Here is a 22364-nt window from a genome sequence, read left to right on the forward strand (position 1 = left end):
TTTTGTATGAAATTCATGAAACGTATTTTCACTGATTTATTCTTTCAGCGACAATTGCGAAAATAAATTCCAAGTGAAAATAAAGTAATTTACATTAGTAGTGTACTATAATTAGGTGGTTTGTCCACAGTGGTGATGTGTGTAAGAGGTCATCATAGAGGGTACGACATTCCATCGCAACTCACACAAGAACACGTGGCATATCGCATATCTCACACCTGATGCCAACCCAGAAAATGTGCATATTTTATGAAACTCTAAGAAAACCCCTGTACATTGAATGTGGGTTATCTCGTGAGTGTCTGCACAAACCTTTTATGTATTTTGTCACACGTAAGAGATCTGTATTAACCAAATTGAGCAAGCGATACAACAATACTTTCATTGAATTGTGTATTGGCGATTATAGTTAGTAGATATTTACGAATATTCGTAAACTTTCAAATATGAGCTGGGTGCCTAAAACAGAAACCAAAAAACAAACATTCTTGGCATTTTTAAGCTGGACACCTAACTATGTTCATAAAACTATGCATACAACCTACTAACACGAGATCGGAACTAGTGTATTGAAGCCATGCAACTAGTGAAGTGGAAACTTGGCTACTTATATCTATAATCATTGCTGTTATTATTACAGGAATTTGCAAAAAGTCCATAAAATCAGCGTTAGTCATTGTCATAAGACGCGCGCCGGCGTGTTCCAACAACTATCAACCAATCTGACATTTTAATATGCTGACCAATTCTGACATTTTAACACGCTGACCAATTCTGACATTTTAACATGCTGACCAATTCTGACATTTTAACATGCTGGCCAATTCTGACATTTTAACACGCTGGCCAATTCTGACATTTTAACATGCTGGCCAATTTTGACATTTCAATATGCTGGCCAATTCTGACATTTTAACAGGCTCACAAATTCTGAAATTTTAACACGCTAATAATTTCAAGAGATTTTTTGACCGATTATGAAAACTTTATGCCCAATTTTCGTCTTGTGACCCTAAGATTTCCCAGATGACCTTGACATTGCACTAGACTTTTTTCGTGTAATGGTTGATATGCCTGGCAACATTCATTATTATAATGTTACATTTTCTGACATTACAAAATTGTGTCATATTTTGTGCCGTGCCGTGCCATAACTGTAATGAACGTTTATCACAGAACCAAATGTTTTTTTCTAATTACTTATATATCTTCCAAACATAAGGGTGCAACAGGAAACCCCATCCAGAAAATTTGCAATTAGATCTATTAACACTCAATTGGCAAAATAGCAATGTTTTCCATTAATCAGTAGAATGTTAAATTACATGTGAGCTACTCAGATCAATTTGAACCAAAGTATCTATGTCATCTGTCTTTTTTATCGTTCATGAATATATAGAAGTGCAAATACAACACTTAGTGTGGTTGATAAACTCCAAACTTGTATTAATACACAATAACCGTGTATGAATTCAAAAAGACTATATTGACAATATCCGCTACTCAGTATTCAAATAAAATGGAGATATCATAATTGTAATCACTTTTAATGAAAATATATGCATTACATGGTGAGTTATAGGAAAATTCAGCAGTTTTTAGAAAATATATTATTAAGGCACAGATTAGGAAAATATAGGTACACAAAGGAAGTGATTCTTTTCAACTGGTAAGTGACATTCACATACATTTTATTTTAAATTACTGTGTCTACACATTTGATCAAACTTGCAGTCAAAATGGACAAAAACCTACACAACTTTATTTATTGTCGTCTTTATTGAATCGTATCATTCTGTGCAGTACAACAATGAATTCTTACATTCACACTGAGAGTACACTTTCTTAAGTGAATCATTCATTGTAGGTAGTAGGTAAATCTTACAATTCTATATAAATATCATTATAAATTTGACACCAAATCAGGAATTTTGGAGACTCAAAATGTAAATCATTAATATGCACACCATGAGAGAATGTTCATTCTTTTTTTATAATAACACACCAATTTCCCTCGTCATAATAGCCTTCAACTATCCGCACACCGCTGCATTCTTGACACAGACTTTCTAACTCGCCTTCTTTGTAGACGTGATAAAATCTATGAAAGACTGTCTTAGTGCACACATTCTCAGCGACACTCTGATCTTTGCTTGATGCATTTTCTTCTCCAATATTGTTTCTCTTTCCATTTTTTGATTTCAAATGCCACGGCACCAGCAGGTCTTGTTTCGCAAAAGCGGTTCTGTTAACATGAACTGATAATGTATTGGATGAATATATTGAGTCTTTAATTGGTTCTGCTCTTCTTGCTCTATTTGTCTGCTCATTATCCTTAGCAGACTGAGTATCGTTCTGGATCTGTGAATCATCTTTTGAATTCTTTTGACAGGAAGATGAATTCTCGCCACCTCCGATGCAACACTCATCTGGCTCAATACTCTTACATAAACATGCATCATGTCCCTCTTTTGTCTTATTTCCAATACTATTTTTGGCTACCACAGCAACAGGATCATCACCGTGTGCTGTAAGTTTTCTGTGATGAAGGTTTTCTCCTAAGTCACCAGACATCTCATGTTTACTCTCTTTTAGATATTTGGATTTTATTCGATTTCGTTCCTGCTCCATGGCCCACACATAAATCAATGCATGTCCACCATAGCTGAGAATTCTTACAATCTCACTCACAGCTTTCTTCCTCCTTTCCTGAAAATAAAAGACAATATAATCAATCATCAATATAACATCAGAATCCTGTATGAAGCATTGTTTGGTGGCAGTGTTCAGTGCTTTGAGTGAATATGCAAGTTTTCACATGTCCACAGAAGGTGTCAATCATAGATTTATACATGTTGACATGTTGCTGCTTGTTAGAATACATGACTTGTGACATATGCAAAAAACAGTACAGAGATTTGAGATGTAGATCATATGATTTTTAAATTGATGTGATGTTTTTATTAATATTAAATATTTGGTTGAAATTAAAATATATATAGACCAACCATCTTGGAATTTAAAAAAAATAAAAACAAAAATTCACTTTCAAAAGGAACAATGTTTAGAATATGTAGAATATTAAATTCATACTGTAACTATTCCAGCTGAATACAATACATTTGCTTCATACTATTGATTAGTTAGCTTTGTTAGAATTTATTTTTTTCAGTTTGGAAAAAATGGCAACAAAAGTTCTCAATAAAACTACACAATATCTTCCATATCCCCCAATCTTTTTGTTGATAAGTGGTCATTTCTAAAAAAATCACTGCACACATTACCTGTGTTGAAAGATGGTGTATTACCGCTATAGAAATAACAGCGTCACAACTATTATCCCGTATTGGTACGGACAAAGCATCGCATGTAAACGCTTCATAATCTCTTTGTCTACAAATTTCCACTAGATTAGAACTTCTATCACAGCCAATCTGAAAGTAAACGTTATTCAAGTCGTTAATTCAAGTTCTCACTTTATAATAGTAGCGTTCACACACAGCTCCTTAGCATGTGCTAAGAAAACTAAGTACGGATTAAATCTGACCTGTTTTTAAGACTCGGCCTAGAGCCTTAGCACAGGATAACGAAGCATGGGTAAACGCTTAGCATGGGCTGAATGCCCAAAACTCTGTTGTATTCAATGTTCATTTGAAATATTTTCTATTATTTAGGCCATTTCCGACATGGCAATCAAAGGGAACACACGTAGAGAAATTTTTCTTATACGATTTAGGACTGTGGGGGCTGAATGATCAGCAGTAGGAGGCCAACTCACAGGGCTAGTGCAGGTAATTATAATTATATAGTAAGTATCAAACTGTAAGAAATCATATTAGAAGGAATCGTTAGGGTGCTCTAGTTGACAACACTGCATTCTTGCCAAGTATTCTGTACTCAGACCAATTTCCAGGTCCCTATTATAATAAGAAAACTTAGCACGGGCAAAGTACGGATTAATCTGGCCCATCTTGTCCAGAGCCTTAGCATGGGCTAACAAATCATGGGTCATCATTGGCTAAACACTTTTCTATTATATTCATAACTATTCATTTCGGTATGCCATTTTTGTTTATTATTAATAAGTTTTGGCGTTTCTTAGACCGTGCTAACCATTGTTCCCTCCCTTGCGTGAACCCAATTGGGTCCATTCGATAAGCAAACATATGATATTAGCTTAAGTCTTAGCCCGTACTTTGTGTAGACTGAACACTACAATTATATGCACTAAATATTGTTTGTGTCCATACAGGGATATGTGATGAAGATCTAAATTTGATGGAATTTCATTTACATATCATTAATCCGGTATTACACCAGAGAATGACATGATCGCTCATTAGCAACCAAGGGATAGTTCAATTTTGGAAATAGGAATGAGTGAGTATATCACCGTATATACATTATAAACAGCCTGGAATTTTCTCAAGATATTGGGATCATCTAACACTTAGCTCAAACTCAAATGGGATCTTCATTCATATCACACATGTTCTATGTCCTTAATATTTATCCTTGGTGAAACATATAAATTGACTTACTTGAAATATAGATGTATTGATCCCCAAATATTTACCATTTCCACAGCCTGTTAAACAATATATACACAGGACTTTATGTCAAAAACTATTACACATACATGAATTACAAAAATGTACAAAAGGGTTTATTTGTTTGGCAGAAACAATAAGTACAGAAATGGTATTAGGCATTCTAGAGCTTTGAAGAAGCATTTTGTGGAGGCCATCTACAGGCTTAAAGCAGAAAGGGTCAATACTGCCAAATGACCAATGTTCTTGAGATAATAATGTAACAAGATTTATTCACAGTCGCACATGATGCATGTTAGTCGGACACAGAGTCCTGCTTTTTCTTCTCTGCAGATGTATTATATAGTTTAAAAATGTTGAATAAGTTCTGAGAATCCCTTCAACTTAAGTAGTAATAAGTTAGTTGTAAAAATCATGCGTTTGATTGAGAAAAGAACTAAACAAACAAACAAACAGACAAACAGACAAACAAAGCAAGCAACAAAGAAATCATAATAATACGCACCAATGTCAGCAAAAATCGATCCATTTGGTAATTGGTTTATAAACTTAGTAACTTTAGGCCACTGTGAATGTCTGGTGTCACTAAAATGTGTAGCAATGGTTTCATACACTTTATGTACATGTTCTGCCTCTAAAGCCGAGGCTTGGTCATCAGATTTAGGCAATAACCTCTCTTTTTCCTTCATTTCCTTTTGTTGAGAGTCGCACTGTGCGGGAAAATCTATAAAAATCAAGATAGAGAGAATTACATTGAAAATGACACTTACCATAGAATTCACCAAATGATTCAAAGGTGTGCTACGGTGTGCTACCATTAAAACATGCAAAAAATTGATCACAGTAAATCATTCAAAAAATATTGTTTGATGATTCACATACATGCACTTCTTTCATATTTAATGTTTTTATAGCAAAGAAGGAAAGAAAACGTATGCAAAAGCAGCCATTTTAGAACATTTTCCGTAGAATTCCATGTAAACACATTAATTTCCATGGATAACTTGTACTATAATATTCAAGAAAATTCTTCCTCATAACCCTACATATAATTTTTTGACCATATATTTTTACTTCAGAATTCTGGATAATACAGTACTCAACCCCTCTTGCTGGATTTCAAAAATTTTTGAGTATATATTTTTTAATGGTAACAAACTACCCTAATATAAAGTGTTAAAAAGAATCCCGGATATGAAGATAATGTATTAACTGTAATTGTTAATTTTCCAATTTGTATTAAATACAAAGTCCATCAGTATGGTACTGTAAAAGTCCTAATATAAACCGCATATGTAATAATAACCGCACTTCCAATTCCGGCTTCAGGGTTAAATAATTCTTAACAAAAATTTAAAACATGAAAAGTACCTCATACTTACTGCACCCCCAATTAAACAAGACTGTGACTGACTACATTGTTGGTCCAAAACGGCATTACTAGTATTCCTAATCTTAATCAATCGTTTTGACCACATGCCCAAAAAATATTCACAGCTAGCGATTGTTCAGCGGTGATAAGATGTCACATACTGAAACAGTTTTTGTTCTGGCGGCAACCTTTGACAATACACCTAATGAGTACGTCCATGTTTCGTAAGTTTTCAACAATAAGCCGGTATTAATGTAAAAGTGTTAAATTCTCCTCAGTTCATCTTTTGAAAAAAAACTTATTTCTTGATTCGAAAAAAAATCATGCCGTTTTCCCATTCTGTCACAATAAACATCATACTCTTGAATAGGCGTCAATGACTACGGTAAAACTTAAATTATACTCTATTTTAGGTATCAGGAATGATGGAAAATATTCTTTTAAAAATGTTGAAAAAATGCCCCAATTTCTTGGTCCCATTTTATTTTTTTTTTAAAAACCAAAACTGCCGTTTAACAGCCCAGGGCAAATTTACGGCAGAATCCGGTACTATAAAAATGTTAAGATTGTTACACGAACATGTCGATGCTATGTCATCATTCTTTATGTTTCAATAAAAGTGATGTCATCATGTTTTTGTATTTCAGTGAAAGTAATGTTATTATTCATGATGTTGACCTACCACAATCACAAGGTGCATGTCTTATAGCACGAAATGTAAATGATGTTCTCAGTGTCCGTTTGGTTAAAGTCAGTCCAGTGTCTGTATCAGCTGGAGCCACGTCATGCTTCCTTGGTGTTATCCTAAACATAGTAAATGAAAAAACCTTAAAATTATAATAAGTCAATGTAAATTTTAACAAGTCATGCATGGCACAGTCCCTGTTAGTTATCAAATTTAAGATGTATAGTTTTGTTTATAGTAATATAGCTGGAATATAAACATGTCAGGAATATGATTATGATGATTTTTTAACATTAAAATGATTGACATTTGTATCTGATCAACAATCTAGTACTTGTCCATATTGAGAGATATTGTGTATTATTATAATAACATAGAATTGTATCAATGATACATATCTTTTTATATTGCATATTTTGGCCAATGTAATACAGCAATTGTATATTTTTATAAAATTGTTTAGTCTTTCCTTTTTCTGGTTTATTTAGATATCACATTCCTGAAACGAGGACATGCTTTCAGCCTTATATATTATTATCGGTATTATTATTAATTTGTGAAAAAATTGAAAAAGAGGAAAATATCATACATACCATATTTGAGAAAAAATATATAAATCAATACACTAGAGTATCTGTGGCATACACATATAATTCACAATCTAGGAGGAAGTGAATTTCATTCTAGCATGTAATCTTTTCTTCCTCTTCCACGCTTTTACCTAATTTGATTTTCAAATTATGGTTACAATTTTGTCAAAATTCCTCTCATGTTGTAGTCTTTTTTTTCATGCAGGCATTTTCCCAAAGTCTGTTTTTATTAATCTGAAAGTTGGTAATTTGTTTCCCTCATTTTGACAGATATTTATTTATTCCTTCCTTCCAGGACTATTTATATTCAATCATTTTTTAGTAGATTGATATATTTTCTATCTTGTACTATGAACACAACAAACCCATTTCCTTTATTTTTACAAACATTTATAAATTTTATTGACAGTTGAATCCAACCTGCCAATCAATGCACAGTGACATTATTTGTAATTGTTCCAATGTTATTCTAAAATTTGAATTATTTCACTTTGAATTGTGAAATATTTATTAAAATAAACGGGACGGGACAGGATGGGATCATTTCTAACCAAGATTTTTTCAAAATTGTGTTGCCAGTTTGTATTATATTGATACATACATTTACAATAAAAGCAATAAATTGTTTTCTGACAGCGTGTTTATGTACATACCCATGTGTCCATAGATATCTACTTTCTCCTGTCATAACCAGTAAACTCCTCTGTGGAACTAACACTGGTATATGCTGTCCATTAGGATGCTTAAAATCCATAATAACCTGACGGAAAAGGAAAAAAGTCATTTCTCATTTTCCTAAATATATAGAAAGATACAGAACGATATGAGTCATTATCAAGTGTCATAGTGTAGCAAAGTGTTGGGTTCAACTGTTGAAAATGATGAATGAACAGATTCAACAGGTGTCATCCTGGGCTAGTCTAGGGTTGTGTTTAACCCTGGGATGAGATGTGTGTGAACATTTCTGGGTTAAAACAATGTACTGTAATGTCAATCCAATGGTAGGTGAATACAGGTAGGTAATGTAAACTAATGCAATATATACATGTATCCTTGCATTGAAATAGCCCTCTATTGTATCCTTGCATTGAAATAGCCATCTATTGTATCCTTGCATTGAAATAGCCATCTATTGTATCCTTGCATTGATATAGCCCTCTATTGTATCCTTGCATTGAAATAGCCATCTATTGTATCCTTGCATTGAAATAGCCATCTATTATATCTTTGCATTGATATAGCCCTCTATTGTATCCTTGCATTGAAATAGCCATCTATTGTATCTTTGCATTGATATAGCCCTCTATTGTATCCTTGCATTGATATAGCCCTCTATTGTATCCTTGCATTGATATAGCCCTCTATTGTATCCTTGCATTGAAATAGCCCTCTATTGTATCCTTGCATTGAAATAGCCATCTATTATATCTTTGCATTGATATAGCCCTCTATTGTATCCTTGCATTGATATAGCCATCTATTGTATCCTTGCATTGAAATAGCCCTCTATTGTATCCTTGCATTGAAATAGCCATCTATTATATCTTTGCATTGATATAGCCATCTATTGTATTCTTGCATATATAGCCCTCCATTGTATCCTTGCATTGAAATAGCCCTCTATTGTATCCTTGCATTGAAATAGCCATCTATTGTATCTTTGCATTGTTATAGCTCTCTATTGTATCCTTGCATTGAAATAGCCCTCTATAGTATCCTTGCATTGATATAGCCATCTATTGTATCTTTGCATTGTTATAGCTCTCTATTGTATCCTTGCATTGAAATAGCCCTCTATTGTATCCTTGCATTGAAATAGCCATCTATTATATCTTTGCATTGATATAGCCCTCTATTGTATCCTTGCATTGATATAGCCCTCTATTGTATCCTTGCATTGATATAGCCCTCTATTGTATCCTTGCATTGAAATAGCCCTCTATTGTATCCTTGCATTGATATAGCCATCTATTGTATCCTTGCATTGATATAGCCATCTATTGTATCCTTGCATTGATATAGCCCTCTATTGTATCCTTGCATTGATATAGCCATCTATTGTATCCTTGCATTGAAATAGCCCTCTATTGTATCCTTGCATTGATACAGCCCTCTATTGTATCCTTGCATTGAAATAGCCCTCTATTGTATCCTTGCATTGAAATAGCCCTCTATTGTATCCTTGCATTGATACAGCCCTCTATTGTATCCTTGCATTGAAATAGCCCTCTATTGTATCCTTGCATTGTTATAGCCCTCTATTGTATCCTTGCATTGTTATAGCCATCTATTGTATCCTTGCATTGATATAGCCCTCTATTGTATCCTTGCATTGATATAGCCCTCTATTGTATCCTTGCATTGATATAGCCCTCTATTGTATCCTTGCATTGATATAGCCCTCTATTGTGTCCTTGCATTGATATAGCCATCTATTGCATCTTTGCATTGTTATAGCTCTCTATTGTATCCTTGCATTGAAATAGCCCTCTATTGTATCCTTGCATTGATATAGCCATCTATTGTATCCTTGCATTGAAATAGCCCTCTATTGTATCCTTGCATTGATATAGCCATCTATTGTATCCTTGCATTGATATAGCCATCTATTGTATCCTTGCATTGATATAGCCATCTATCGTATCCTTGCATTGATATAGCCATCTATTGTATCCTTGCATTGATATAGCCATCTATTGTATCCTTGCATTGATAGAGCCATCTATTGTATCCTTGCATTGATATAGCCATCTATTGTATCCTTGCATTGAAATAGCCCTCTATTGTATCCTTGCATTGATATAGCCATCTATTGTATCCTTGCATTGATATAGCCATCTATTGTATCCTTGCATTGATATAGCCATCTATCGTATCCTTGCATTGATATAGCCATCTATTGTATCCTTGCATTGATATAGACCTCTATTGTATCCTTGCATTGACATAGCCCTCTATTGTATTCTTGCATTGATATAGCCATCTATTGTATCCTTGCATTGATATAGCCCTCTATTGTATCCTTGCACTGATATAGCCCTCTATTGTATCCTTGCATTGATATAGCCCTCTATTGTATCCTTGCATTGATATAGCCCTCTATTGACCAACATGTGTGGCTATATATTTGATCACATATAAAGACTTTGTTTTGACTAGGACTGTTGCATTGTTTGACCAGCCATTAGAATAGTGCTGGTAATTCATGATTAAATGTTACTAGTAACTTCTATGGTTATACCTTCATAATGAGCATCAAATGATAATAACCTTTGCAGTCACTGATCATTGAAATTTACGAATGAATGTGTAATGTCACTTTGTAACTGGAGTACTGACAGATGGCGGACACCCAACCACCCAGTTACTTACATGTAATAGATTCTAGAATCTATTTAGATTTCTGTTTTTCTGATTCTATGATAAACTCTAGACAGTGGCCGAGACAAAACATGAGTTTGTGTATGTTACTGTGACAGTGAGTCGATTCACAAAGTTAACAGTAGTTTTTTATTTGATTTATATTATTTGATATTGTGCATGTTTTCTATCAAAACACCTTCTTGTATCAGAATGAATCCTTGTAATAATTGTGTTGTAGACAGTAGGCATACTCACATTAGAGCCAAGACTCAGAGATATAATCTCACCTTCAAAGGCAGAATGGGTATCAATATGAGGAGGAATTCCTGAAATTGAAATAAAAACAGTTGTAAAAATTATTTTCATGATCAAAATGGTGCTACACGACAATAATATGGTATGGTACCTTGTCCTGGTTGGTATTGATTCACTGTTATTTGATTAGGCCCGTGCTGTATATTTTGAGTAGCCATGATGTCATCGATAATCTTCCTCAAGGCTGCAGGTATCCCATCATGCAATGGTTTATCCTTGTCTACATTGTTGTTATCATATCGGAATTCATACCCATAATGCTTCACTTGTCTGTGCTTTAGAGTTTTTGGTGCAACTGGCAAAATAAATGAGATCAAAGAAAGCTTACAAAAAACTACCATGTGCTGAGAGTATTGAATATTAAAAATTAATTCAAGATTTAATATTAGCCTTTCAAACAAGAAGCCTGGCAACTGATATTGGTTTGCTATTTGAGATGTACAACATGAAAACAATGTGATCCAGAGTGGTGAAGTTTATAATACTTGATTGATAAGTTTGATTTCTCAAAGTATTGAAGGCATGACATACAAATGTAGAATACTGTATTTACTAGTTTCATTAAAACCTGATGAGTGATCCTCAAGTTTTCTGTGAAGAACCTGTAAATTAGTTAATTTATGCAAATTAGATGATTAGTAAGCACAAAATTTAACTCTAAACTAAACATGTATATGACTTATCCTTGAGCATATATGTACCAAGCTTCATTGAATTTAATGGGTGGTTGAAATATTGATGGAATAATTAATATGCGAGTAAGGCAATTAATATACATGAATTTTAATCCAAAACTAATTACCATGTTTCATTAAAATCTGTTAAGTGGTACTTGAGAAGCAAGTGAAAATGCTAAAAATTGGCTAATTAATATGCAAATGAGGTAAATAACATGCACAGATTTAAAACAAAAACTAATCAGGTCTGAGCAAATTTTAAATTTCATTAAAGCGGGGGAGTTGTGACCTGTGTATGCGTCAGATGGCCATAGTGTGTCATTGTTTACAAACAAGCGTCCCCCCCCCTGAGCCTTTGCGTTTTAGTGTGTGTTGTTATCGTCGCTTGTGACTCAATTCCCGCATGTGCAGGTGATGACCCTCCTGCTTTAAAATTGATAATTAGTTCTTGAGTTATAAGTGGAACAGACACACACACAGACACAATAGCCACAAAGACTCTCATTGTGTGCTTCACATACAGGAGTAAAAAATAAAGTATTTAGCAAACTATCATCTTGTCAAAATGGCTTAAATGATTAAAATAAAAATGAGATGAGCTAACCATTTCCTGCTTCACTCAGCATCTCTTCATTCCAATCAATATTTCTCAACAACATGTCTTCCATCTCTGCATCTATAAAGTCTTTAACAAGTACAAGCCCTGGTGGAAGGTTGTCATTACTTTGTAAGTTTTCCTTTGGTACTGAAGTTGAAGAATAACGATATGTGAAAATATTAACAGGTCAAAGGTAAACACATTTTCAAGATTATGATAGTTTGTTTTTCATGAATCTGGAATGTTATAAAAACTACAATCTGGAATTTTCAAGGAGAATGTTCCGCCAAAGCACTCCACTATCACCTTGAAGTATTTCGTTAGGACTATGTGGATGTGACAGTGCCCTCACAGTTTAGAATCAGCTTATCAACAGCCAATCAGATTGCTTCTTTCATCAATGTGCTTGGCCAAGCTTTAAAAAACAAATATGGCTGCACACAGTGGAAGCTGTAATGGCTTGGATGTCGAGGCAATACAGTGAAGATATCAAGACATCACTGATATTTAGTGTGATGTGTTCGTTGTTAGTTGCCTTGCAACCATTGAGTTAGGTAATAGTATTGTCACCACTGTTGAGAATTATGGAGGAGCAGGTGTTATACCTCAAGAGCTCATAATGCAACATATATCGACAGAAATGAAGCTGATGGTGAAGAAATCAGAAATTGAAAAATCCAAGTACATTTTGGCAGTCATTTGTAACAAAGCCTTCTATAAGTTAAGAAAGGAGTTGCCACACAGGGATGGGGAGGGAGGATTGTCCAAACAGAACAACAACATAAAGGACAAATTTATTTCATACACTATCAGTCAAATAGCAAACTTCTTGGCTTCAAAGAAACAAAACGTACCTTCCTTCAGAAATGACAAATACAAAGTGATATTTTCAGTTGACATTTCTGTGGGACGTGTCAACACTGTACCATTGATAAGAGCAATAGCTGTTTCTGCATCTTTAATTTCTTGGAAGCATACAAATGCATATGGCTTTCTTGGAGGCATAGCAATGCTAGTAACCTTCCCGTGGACAAAGAAAAGTTGCTGCAGTTCCTCTCTCTGCACTCCATTTCCTAAGCCTCCATTTGCTACAAGTAGACTCTGCAAAATAAAAATTTATGTGATAATCCATCAGTTCTATTTGCTTTACACTGACATACAATAAGCTGCCAATTTTTAAAAGTACTTTCAAAACAAAATAGACATATCACATAGACGAGATAATCTTACTTGGGGCCAGGGGGGAAAACATTTTTGCCTCGTCTCATGGAAAACTGATGTGATTTTACATTTTAATACATGTATTTTTATGATTATTAAATATCTCATCAACATGATCCACGTTCATTGTTCAATATTTATCAAATACATGTTCTGAATACATGCATTAAAAAAGTAACATATCTATTGATTTAGATTGACAAAAGCATTCTTTTGTGTGTATTATACCAAATGGTCTAAGTCATGATTGCCCTGGCAGAAAAGCTTATTATAGCGAGCACAGCTTTGGTTGTTTGCGAGGCAAGCTCTATAGATAACATGTGTATATAGAAAGTATGGAATAAATGTATATACCCTAAGAGTTAGAAAACAGTGCACTTCCCGTCAATGGGCAGCGCCATTTTGTTTGATCACTTATAGTGTTTCGGGTCATTTTTATCAAAGGTGACACAAGAATCATGTGTGGTGCCATCTTGAATCCTGCTGAACTAATGACTCAATTTCTGCAGTTCATGCTTACTCGCCAGGCAATTCCTCAATCTCCATCGCAGAGTTCATGTATCTGCCACTATGCGATCTTATCTCTTTGATTCGTGATTGTGTCTTAGTGGTACTACTTTCAAAGATGCCCATCAAAACCTGCAGGTGTTCGTTTTTTTAACCTGACTAAATGTGTTCACAATGTTTGTAGATTCTGTAGAGCATGGTTTGCCATCAACACCATGAAGTGCTTTCAGTTGTTTATATTTCTTCACCTGGGAATCAGCAGGGTGGTCAGCTTGAAGTACAAAGTAGCACCATAGTAACCGTGTTATTCCGTGGGCAGGACTACTGAAGACGTACCTACACTATATGCAATTTTTTTTAAATTATGCTAATTTATTCAGGACGTAGCAGTTTCTGTGCTCATGAATATTCATTGATTTGTGGGTCAATATATATTATTTTTGGGGGAAGAGTTAGAAAGGGGCATTAGCAATCCTTAGGGGGTCAATACAAAAGAAGGGACCCATTTGGAGAGCAGCATTGATCTTCGTGTCTGTTGTTGCACGTGACCTGCAGCTGTCAACTGTGTTCGTACTTCGACGACTTCAACTGGCTTCCATGTGAGGTAGTATGCTTATGTTTTGTTTTTCTGACTTGAGTTCTTGATATACAGAAGTTGCTGTTTATGTTTTTAACGTCTCTTTCATACCTTGTCTTGTAGAAGTGTCCTGTCCGTGATTTGAACTTGCAATCTTTGAGTTCCCAGCGAACTGTCCACTGTACCACGAATGTCTTCACAAAAGTGATAGCATTCAAAAATCGTGCTAACTGTACTGGATTCAAACCAGCCATCTCTCACATTGCCTACATTGTACATATCCACTGAACCATATGGGTAGTCATGCAAATGAATGATTTGTTTTCAGATTTAGCTTTATTGCAAATTAGTGTTTGCCAGAAAAGACTGGCAGGCATAGGAATTGACCCGTGGACGACTAGACAACCCACAAGACCACAATGGATTGATTAGATGTGTTTGCTTTTGATAAGACTATATAGTATGTATATATATAGAAATACAACATATTTCTATTATTGAGTTACAATTGTCCAAAAAATTGCCAATTTGGTGTTTTTTACTGTGTAAACTATATGCATGCCATAACCCGTTAATGTACATCTTGCCAATTGGGTGTTTGCCATTTGCATTGCCCATACCTGACTCGACCCTAACCCTAATGCCAAGACACGTTCCTGTTAATAATTGCTCAATAATGATACTCTGTTGTGCACTGTCTGCGGGTAAGTTGCATTGATGTCAACTGATTAAACAAGTCGCATTTAAGTAATTTCCACTATTAACAAGTGGTTAAATTGTGAGAATAAATGTGTGGACAAATATTTGAGATTTATTTTGGTGTAGACAACTCTCGTTTAATTAATTTACACCATTACAAGTTGCTAAATTGAGAGAATAAATGTCTCAACAAATATTTAATACTTAGTTTGGTGAAAACAACTCGCGTTTGTTTAATTCCCATAATTACAGGTTGTTAAATTGAGAGAATAAATGTGCGGACAAATATTTTAGACTTATTTTGGTGTAGACAGCTCTCGTTTAATTATTTTACACCATTACAAGTTGTTAAATTAAGAGAATAAATGTGCGGACAAATATTTTAGACTTATTTTGGTGTAGACAGCTCTCGTTTGATTAATTCCCACAATTACAAGTTGTTAAATTGAGAGAATAAATGTCTGGACAAATATTTGAGACTTATTTTGGTGTAGACAACTCTCATTTAATAATTTTAAACCATTACAAGTTGTTAAATTGAGAGAATAAATGTGTGGACAAGTATTTAATACTTAGTTTGGTGTAGACAGCTCTCGCTTAATTATTTTACACCATTACAAGTTGTTAAATTGAGAGAATAAATGTATGGACTAACATTTGAGACTTATTTTGGTGTAAACAACTTGCGTTTAAGGTAGCGGGACTATTATTTGCATACTTGATTTCATCTTCCAGTTGTGACTAAATGACTACAAATAGACCCAGGAAAGTATATATTTTCAGAATCGCCAGACTTCAAACTTTTCACAAGTGTATTTTGCATGCCCGTATCTGCATTCTACGACGTGTTACTCAATCAAAGGTGAAAAATTACTTTTTCTGTAAAAAAAATAATTACGCATTTATGCTGGCGATAAGAAGTATTTTTTTCACTTTTCCTAGTTGTTCAATAATCAGGTAATGTGAATGTGTCTGGTCAGTTTTATTCAAGCAACGTGTTTTAAAAAAATAGTGTGTTGAATTTCAATTACTGTTTTAGTCGCATTGCCCCCAACTCAAACCATAACTCGTTGGTAAATAATCGATGCAATAGTTTGTCTGGACACATTCAAGTTCCTCTCACTGTCACCTTAAAGCTGTGAAAATTTGGTGTTAATCCGACGACAATAAATATACGTTATTTTTTGTTAAAGACCTTGTATTTTGAAAAACATAAACTCCTAGAAAACGTCCATGAAGTAACAGCAAAGATTTTCAAGCTTGTTTATCGGCACAATCAATTTGTTTTCCCATCAAGGTCTGTTTTAACATGTGTAGGGACATCCAAATGTGTAAGGCTATTGGAAACCAAAAAAATAAAGGAATGGGATAGCTATAATTGGATAAATTCGGCATATGAAAACACCAAAATCAATGATTTTTTTTCAGTGGCTGTGTGACCTTGTGTCTAAAGCATTCACATGCAAATGACTAATCTGTGAAACAAACAGGGGTGGAGACAAACCACTCAAATGTTTGGAAACACTCATTGTGTGTCAGATAGCTACTGATAACACATCCTAACATTGCATTGTCTTGAGTTTATCTTTGAAACTTATAGGCACACAGATTAAACCTGTGTTGCTGATTTTGGAAAACACTACTGAGGCTGCCTTGCTTCCCTTCAGAAAATCAACATTTTAACCAACTTACATGACATTCTATGTTATGTTGACTTTATCACATGAAAGTTTATAGTGCATTTCATCAATTAATAAATAAATGTGAAAATCGTAATTTTCAACACAAATAATATTCTCGCTACCTTAATTTACTTCCACCAATTACAAATTGTTAAATTGAGAGAATAAATGTGTGGACAAATATTTGAAACTTATTTTGGTGTAGACAACTCTTGTTTGATTAATTCCAACAATTACAAGTTCTTAAATTGAGAGAATGAATGTATGAACAAATATTATATTTGTGAGTAAATACCTGTTGTTTCATTAATTTCCACCTCTACAAGGTTGTTAAATTGAGAGAATAAATGTGTCGACAAATATTTGATATTATTTAGGTGTAAGAACTTGTGTTTGACTAACTTCCACCATTGCAAGTTGTTAAAATAATGAAATAAATATACTGGTATCATTGGATATTTGATTTAATTGTGAAACTTTCTAACAAAATGTTAACTGCTGACTTCGAACCCTCAATCAACAAATCCGCAGACACAGTATAAATTCCACAACACCACAGAAGATATTCGTCTGTTACCTGAATTGTTTTCGTAATATAGGGAACACCATCGACACTTCAACAAAACTTACCTTGACTTGGGTCTTGTTTATCTCTTGTCACAATCTGGAAACTGTTGAACAAATTGCGCGTCGTCCAGTTTAAGACGCAAGTTATTTTATTATTCATTCAGTTTTGCATGGTGGAGTTTTGTGAGGTTTATTATTTTTTCGCGCCGTTCTTTGTTTACTTATTACGGTTTGAGGGATTTCAGTTCATTTGATTTACGTTTTTACGGTAGCTCTGAGCGGGACTCGAACCCACTGTCTTTTCAAGCTAATTTGTTTTATTTTGATGGCATGCTTGTGTACTACGCCACGACATTGGTCATTGAGCGGTGTTCATTTTTCTAACTACTCCAGTGTTCCGATGAGTTGAACGGGAAAGCCAAAACGATTGCTGGTTTCTGATTGCTTCGGTTCTGGTGAGTGTGTATCCAGTGTGATTCGAACCCATGTAGTTTGTATTGGGCGTTTTTTTTTATTTCCCATGTTGGCTACGCCATAATATGCAACCACTTCCCCGTTTTATTGTGATTTTGAGAGTGTTTAATGATGTCTTCCTCACCTGTCACGCCATGACCCAGTTTCAACCACACGGCCATTTTGCAACAAAGTGCGTGACCCTCGGCGTGACCCGACTGACTATATGACCATTCTGTTCAACTGTTAAGCTAGGATTTATTACCGTTATTATCATTATAATGTAACATGATTTGTTTTACCTTATGTGTAATGTCTTAAGTATCTTTATTGTAAATTTGTATATACCAATTCGTATATACCGAGGAAACGACCACGATTGAAGGTCATGTATTTTGTGACGTCACCAATTCGTGTGTAGGTACGGCTTCTAGAACTGTGCCAAGGAAAATGGCATTGCCCTCTACATATTAGAAACTAGAGGTTCGTTGTACGATCGTAAACAGAAAAGCACCCCATCTCAGCCGTGTAGAGAATACCGGGGCAGAGCTCCAGAAGGAGTACCTACACTTTATGCAAATTTTTTTAAAATTATGCTAATTTATTCATGACGTAGCAGTTTCTGTGCTCATGAATATTCATTAATTTGTGGGTCATTACATTTTAAAAGGGGCGATATATTATTTTTGGGGGAAGAGTTAGAAAGGGGGATTAGCAATCCTTAGGGGGTCAATACAAAAGAAGGGACCCATTTGGAGAGCAGCCATGCTCCTCGTGTCTGTTGTTGCACGTGACCTACAGCTGTCAACTGTGTTCGTTCTTCGACTGTGTTCGTTCTTCGACGACTTCGGCTGGCTTCCACGTGGGGTAGTATTCTTGTGTTCTGTTTTCCTGACTTGAGTTTTTGAATCCGCTGTTTATGATTTTAACGTCTTTCATGTCTTTTGTAGGAGTGTCCAATCCGTGATTCGAACTTGCGATCTTTGAGTTCCCAGCGTACTGTCTTGTCCACTGTACCCCGAGTGTCTTCACACAGGAGTTAGGATTTAAGTCCTATTCATAGGACACTGTCTTCACTAGCATTCAAAAATCTAACTAAACATACTGGATTCGAACCAGCGATCGCTCACATTGCTGACATAGTACAAATCAAGTGAGCTATGTGGGTAGTCATGCAAATTAAATAATTTGTTGTCATATTTAGCTTTATTGCCAAATGGTGTTTGCGAAAACAAGATGGGAAGGCAAGGGAATTGAACCCAGGTCCTCCTGGTCACTATGTAGAGAACTGACCCACAAGACCACAATGGATTGACTGGATGTATTTGCATTTGATAAGACTATATAGTGTGTATATATATAGAAATACAACATATTTCTATTATTGAGTTACAATTGTCCAAAAAATTGCCAATTTTGTGTTTTTACTTGTGTAAACTATATGCATGCCATAACCCGTTAGTGTACATCTTGCCAATTGGGTGTTTGCCATTTGAGTTGCCCATACCTGACCCGACCCTAACCCTAATGCCAAGACACGTTCCTGTTAATAATTCCGTTGCCCATACCTGACCCGACCCTTACCCTAATGCCAAGACACGTTCCTGTTTATAATTGCTCAACAATGATACTCTGTTGTGCACTGTCTGCGGGTAAGTTGCATTGATGTCAACTGATTAAACAAGTCGCGTTTAAGTAATTTCCACTATTAACAAGTGGTTAAATTGTGACAATAAATGTGTGGACAAATATTTGAGATTAATTTTGGTGTAGACAACTCTCGTTTAATTATTTTACACCATTACAAGTTGTTAAATTGAGAGAATAAATGTCTCAACAAATATTTAATACTTAGTTTGATGTAAACAACTCACGTTTGATTAATTCCCACAATTACAGGTTGTTAAATTGAAAGAATAAATGTGCGGACAAATATTTTAGACTTATTTTGGTGTAGACAGCTCTCGTTTAATTATTTTACACCATTACAAGTTGTTAAATTGAGAGAATAAATGTGTGGACAAATATTTTAGACTTATTTTGGTGTAGACAGCTCTCGTTTAATTGTTTTACACCATTACAAGTTGTTAAATTGAGAGAATAAGTGTGCAGACAAATATTTTAGACTTATTTTGGTGTAGACAGCTCTCGTTTGATTAATTCCCACAATTACAAGTTGTTAAATTGAGAGAATAAATGTGCGGACAAATATTTTAGACTTATTTTGGTGTAGACAGCTCTCGTTTAATTATTTTACACCATTACAAGTTGTTAAATTGAGAGAATAAATGTGCGGACAAATATTTTAGACTTATTTTGGTGTAGACAGCTCTCGTTTGATTAATTCCCACAATTACAAGTTGTTAAATTGAGAGAATAAATGTGCGGACAAATATTTTAGACTTATTTTGGTGTAGACAGCTCTCGTTTAATTATTTTACACCATTACAAGTTGTTAAATTGAGAGAATAAATGTGCGGACAAATATTTTAGACTTATTTTGGTGTAGACAGCTCTCGTTTAATTATTTTACACCATTACAAGTTGTTAAATTGAGAGAATAAATGTGCGGACAAATATTTTAGACTTATTTTGGTGTAGACAACTCTCGTTTAATTATTTTACACCATTACAAGTTGTTAAATTGAGAGAATAAATGTATGGACAAGTATTTGAAACTTATTTTGGTGTAGACAACTCTCATTTGATTAATTCCAACAATTACAAGTTCTTAAATTGACAGAATGAATGTATGGACAAATATTGACCATTATATTTGTGAGTAAATACCTGTTGTTTAATTAATTTCCACCTCTACAAGGTTGAGAGAATAAATGTGTCGACAAATATTTGATACTTATTTAGGTGTAAGAACTCGTGTTTGACCAACTTCCACCATTGCAAGTTGTTAAAATAATGAAATAAATATACTGGTATCATTGGATATTTGATTTAATTGTGAAACTTTCTAACAAAACGTTAACTGCTGGCTTCGAACCCTCAATCAACAATTCCGCAGACACGGTATAAATTCAACAACACCACAGAAGATATTCGTCTGTTGCCTGAATTGTTTTCGTAATATAGGGAACGCCATCGACACTTTAACAAAACTTACCTTGACTTGGGTCTTGTTTATCTCTTGTCACAATCTGGAAACTGTTGAACAAATTGCGCGTCGTCCAGTTTAAGACGTTAGTTATTTTATTATTTATTCATTCAGTTTTGTATGGTGCAGTTTTGTGAGGTTTATTATTTTTTGCGACGTTCTTTGTTTACTTGTTTACGGTTTGAGAGATTTCAGTTTATTTGATTTACGTTTTTACGGTAGCTCTGAGCGGGACTCGAACCCACTGTCTTTTCAAGCTAATTTTGTTTTATTTTGATGGCACGCTTGTGTACCACGCCACGACGTTGGTCGTTAAGTGGTGTTCATTTTTCTAACTACTCTAGTGTTCCGATGAGTTGAACGGAAAAGCCAAAACGATTGCTGGTTTCTGATTGCTTCGGTTCTGGTGAGTGTGTATCTAGTGTGATTCGAACCCATGTCGTTTGTATTGGGCGTTTTTTTATTTCCCATGGTAGCTACGCCGTAATATGCAACCACTTCCCCGTTTTATTGTGATTTTGAGTGTTTAATGATGTCTTCCTCACCCGTCACGCCATGACCCAGTTTCAACCACACGGCCATTTTGCAACACAGTTCGTGACCCTCGGCGTCACCCGACTGACTATATGAGCGTTCTCTTCAACTGTTAAGCTAGGATTTATTACCGTTATTATCATTATATTGTCACGTGATTTGTTTTACCTTATGTGTAATGTCTTAAGTATCTTTATTGTAATTTGTATATACCAATTCGTATATACCGAGGAAACGACCCCGATTGAAGGTCATGTATTTTATGACGTCACCAATTCGTGTGTAGGTACTGCTTCTAGATCTGTGCCAATACCGGTACCATGTATTTGTGTGTGTGCGATCGCCTATACCTATACATGTCAGTAGTGCGTCCCTTAAACGCAGCGCTATACGTGGGCCACAGTGGTAGTGCTACCCCCCCCCCCCCCCAACCACTCCACTGATTGATCTACTTTTTACAATGTGTGGCGAAATACAATGAAATTGAAAGCTTTCAATTACTATATTCCTACCTGTGTTGGAGTCGCAGAGACATGTATGCCTTCGTGTTTGAGCAGCATATGATGCGATCTGAGTTGCTTCCGTTGTATTTTTTTCAGTTGGGATTTGCTCAAACCCCTGGTCGGCGTCGATCTTGACGAGTCTGTGGGCGCAGCCATTTTGATTAACAATGCACCCTGGGATCGAAATCCGGGTACTTAGTCCGTGTTTGCAAGATGGCGGCTCTGTGTGTTACCGCAGACAGCTGCAGAAATTGGGAGAAACGCGGCAAGCACGATTTGTAAGTAAATTGATTTTAGATATTTATGAAATTTTCGCTTATTGTGAAATTTGACAAATCGGAAGTTTCATTTCCAAACGAGTC

General features: G+C 35.0%; 2 protein-coding genes across 3 annotated transcripts in view; one reads left to right on the forward strand and one right to left on the reverse strand.

Moving 5' to 3' along the window:
* Positions 1–1531: 1531 nt before the first annotated feature.
* On the reverse strand, positions 1532–22217 carry LOC100369536 (tRNA (carboxymethyluridine(34)-5-O)-methyltransferase alkbh8-like). Its single transcript, XM_085498080.1, has 11 exons — positions 22012–22217; positions 13005–13251; positions 12157–12297; positions 10967–11170; positions 10816–10886; positions 7851–7957; positions 6605–6726; positions 5056–5274; positions 4542–4588; positions 3285–3434; positions 1532–2709 (listed from the first exon to the last, which is right to left on the reverse strand). The coding sequence occupies exons 1-11, from the start codon at positions 22156–22158 to the stop codon at positions 1981–1983; spliced, it is 2184 nt and encodes a 727-aa protein (XP_085354206.1). The 5' UTR covers positions 22159–22217; the 3' UTR covers positions 1532–1980.
* The window catches only part of LOC100372106 (THO complex subunit 2-like), a 73040-nt gene continuing 72867 nt past the window's right edge, over positions 22192–22364 (forward strand). For both annotated transcript variants that reach the window (XM_085498078.1, XM_085498079.1), the window contains exon 1: positions 22192–22280. In XM_085498078.1, the coding sequence (XP_085354204.1) occupies positions 22216–22280 (65 nt within the window). In that variant the 5' untranslated portion in view covers positions 22192–22215. The remainder of the gene's footprint in view (positions 22281–22364) is intronic.

The sequence above is a fragment of the Saccoglossus kowalevskii genome, chromosome 4 (assembly GCF_978046115.1).
Source record: "Saccoglossus kowalevskii chromosome 4, keSacKowa6.1, whole genome shotgun sequence".
Classification (NCBI taxonomy): Eukaryota; Metazoa; Hemichordata; class Enteropneusta; family Harrimaniidae; genus Saccoglossus; species Saccoglossus kowalevskii.

Coding starts and splice junctions, on each gene's coding strand:
- LOC100369536 (XM_085498080.1), bottom strand. CDS start 22,158: ATGGCTGCGCCCACAGACTCGTCAAGATCGACGCCGACCAGGGGTTTG. Junction 7,958..10,815: donor CTCTGAGTCTTGGCTCTAAT/GTGAGTATGCCT, acceptor CTTTTCCGTCAG/GTTATTATGGATTTTAAGCA. Junction 3,435..4,541: donor TCAATACATCTATATTTCAA/GTAAGTCAATTT, acceptor GTTTACTTTCAG/ATTGGCTGTGATAGAAGTTC.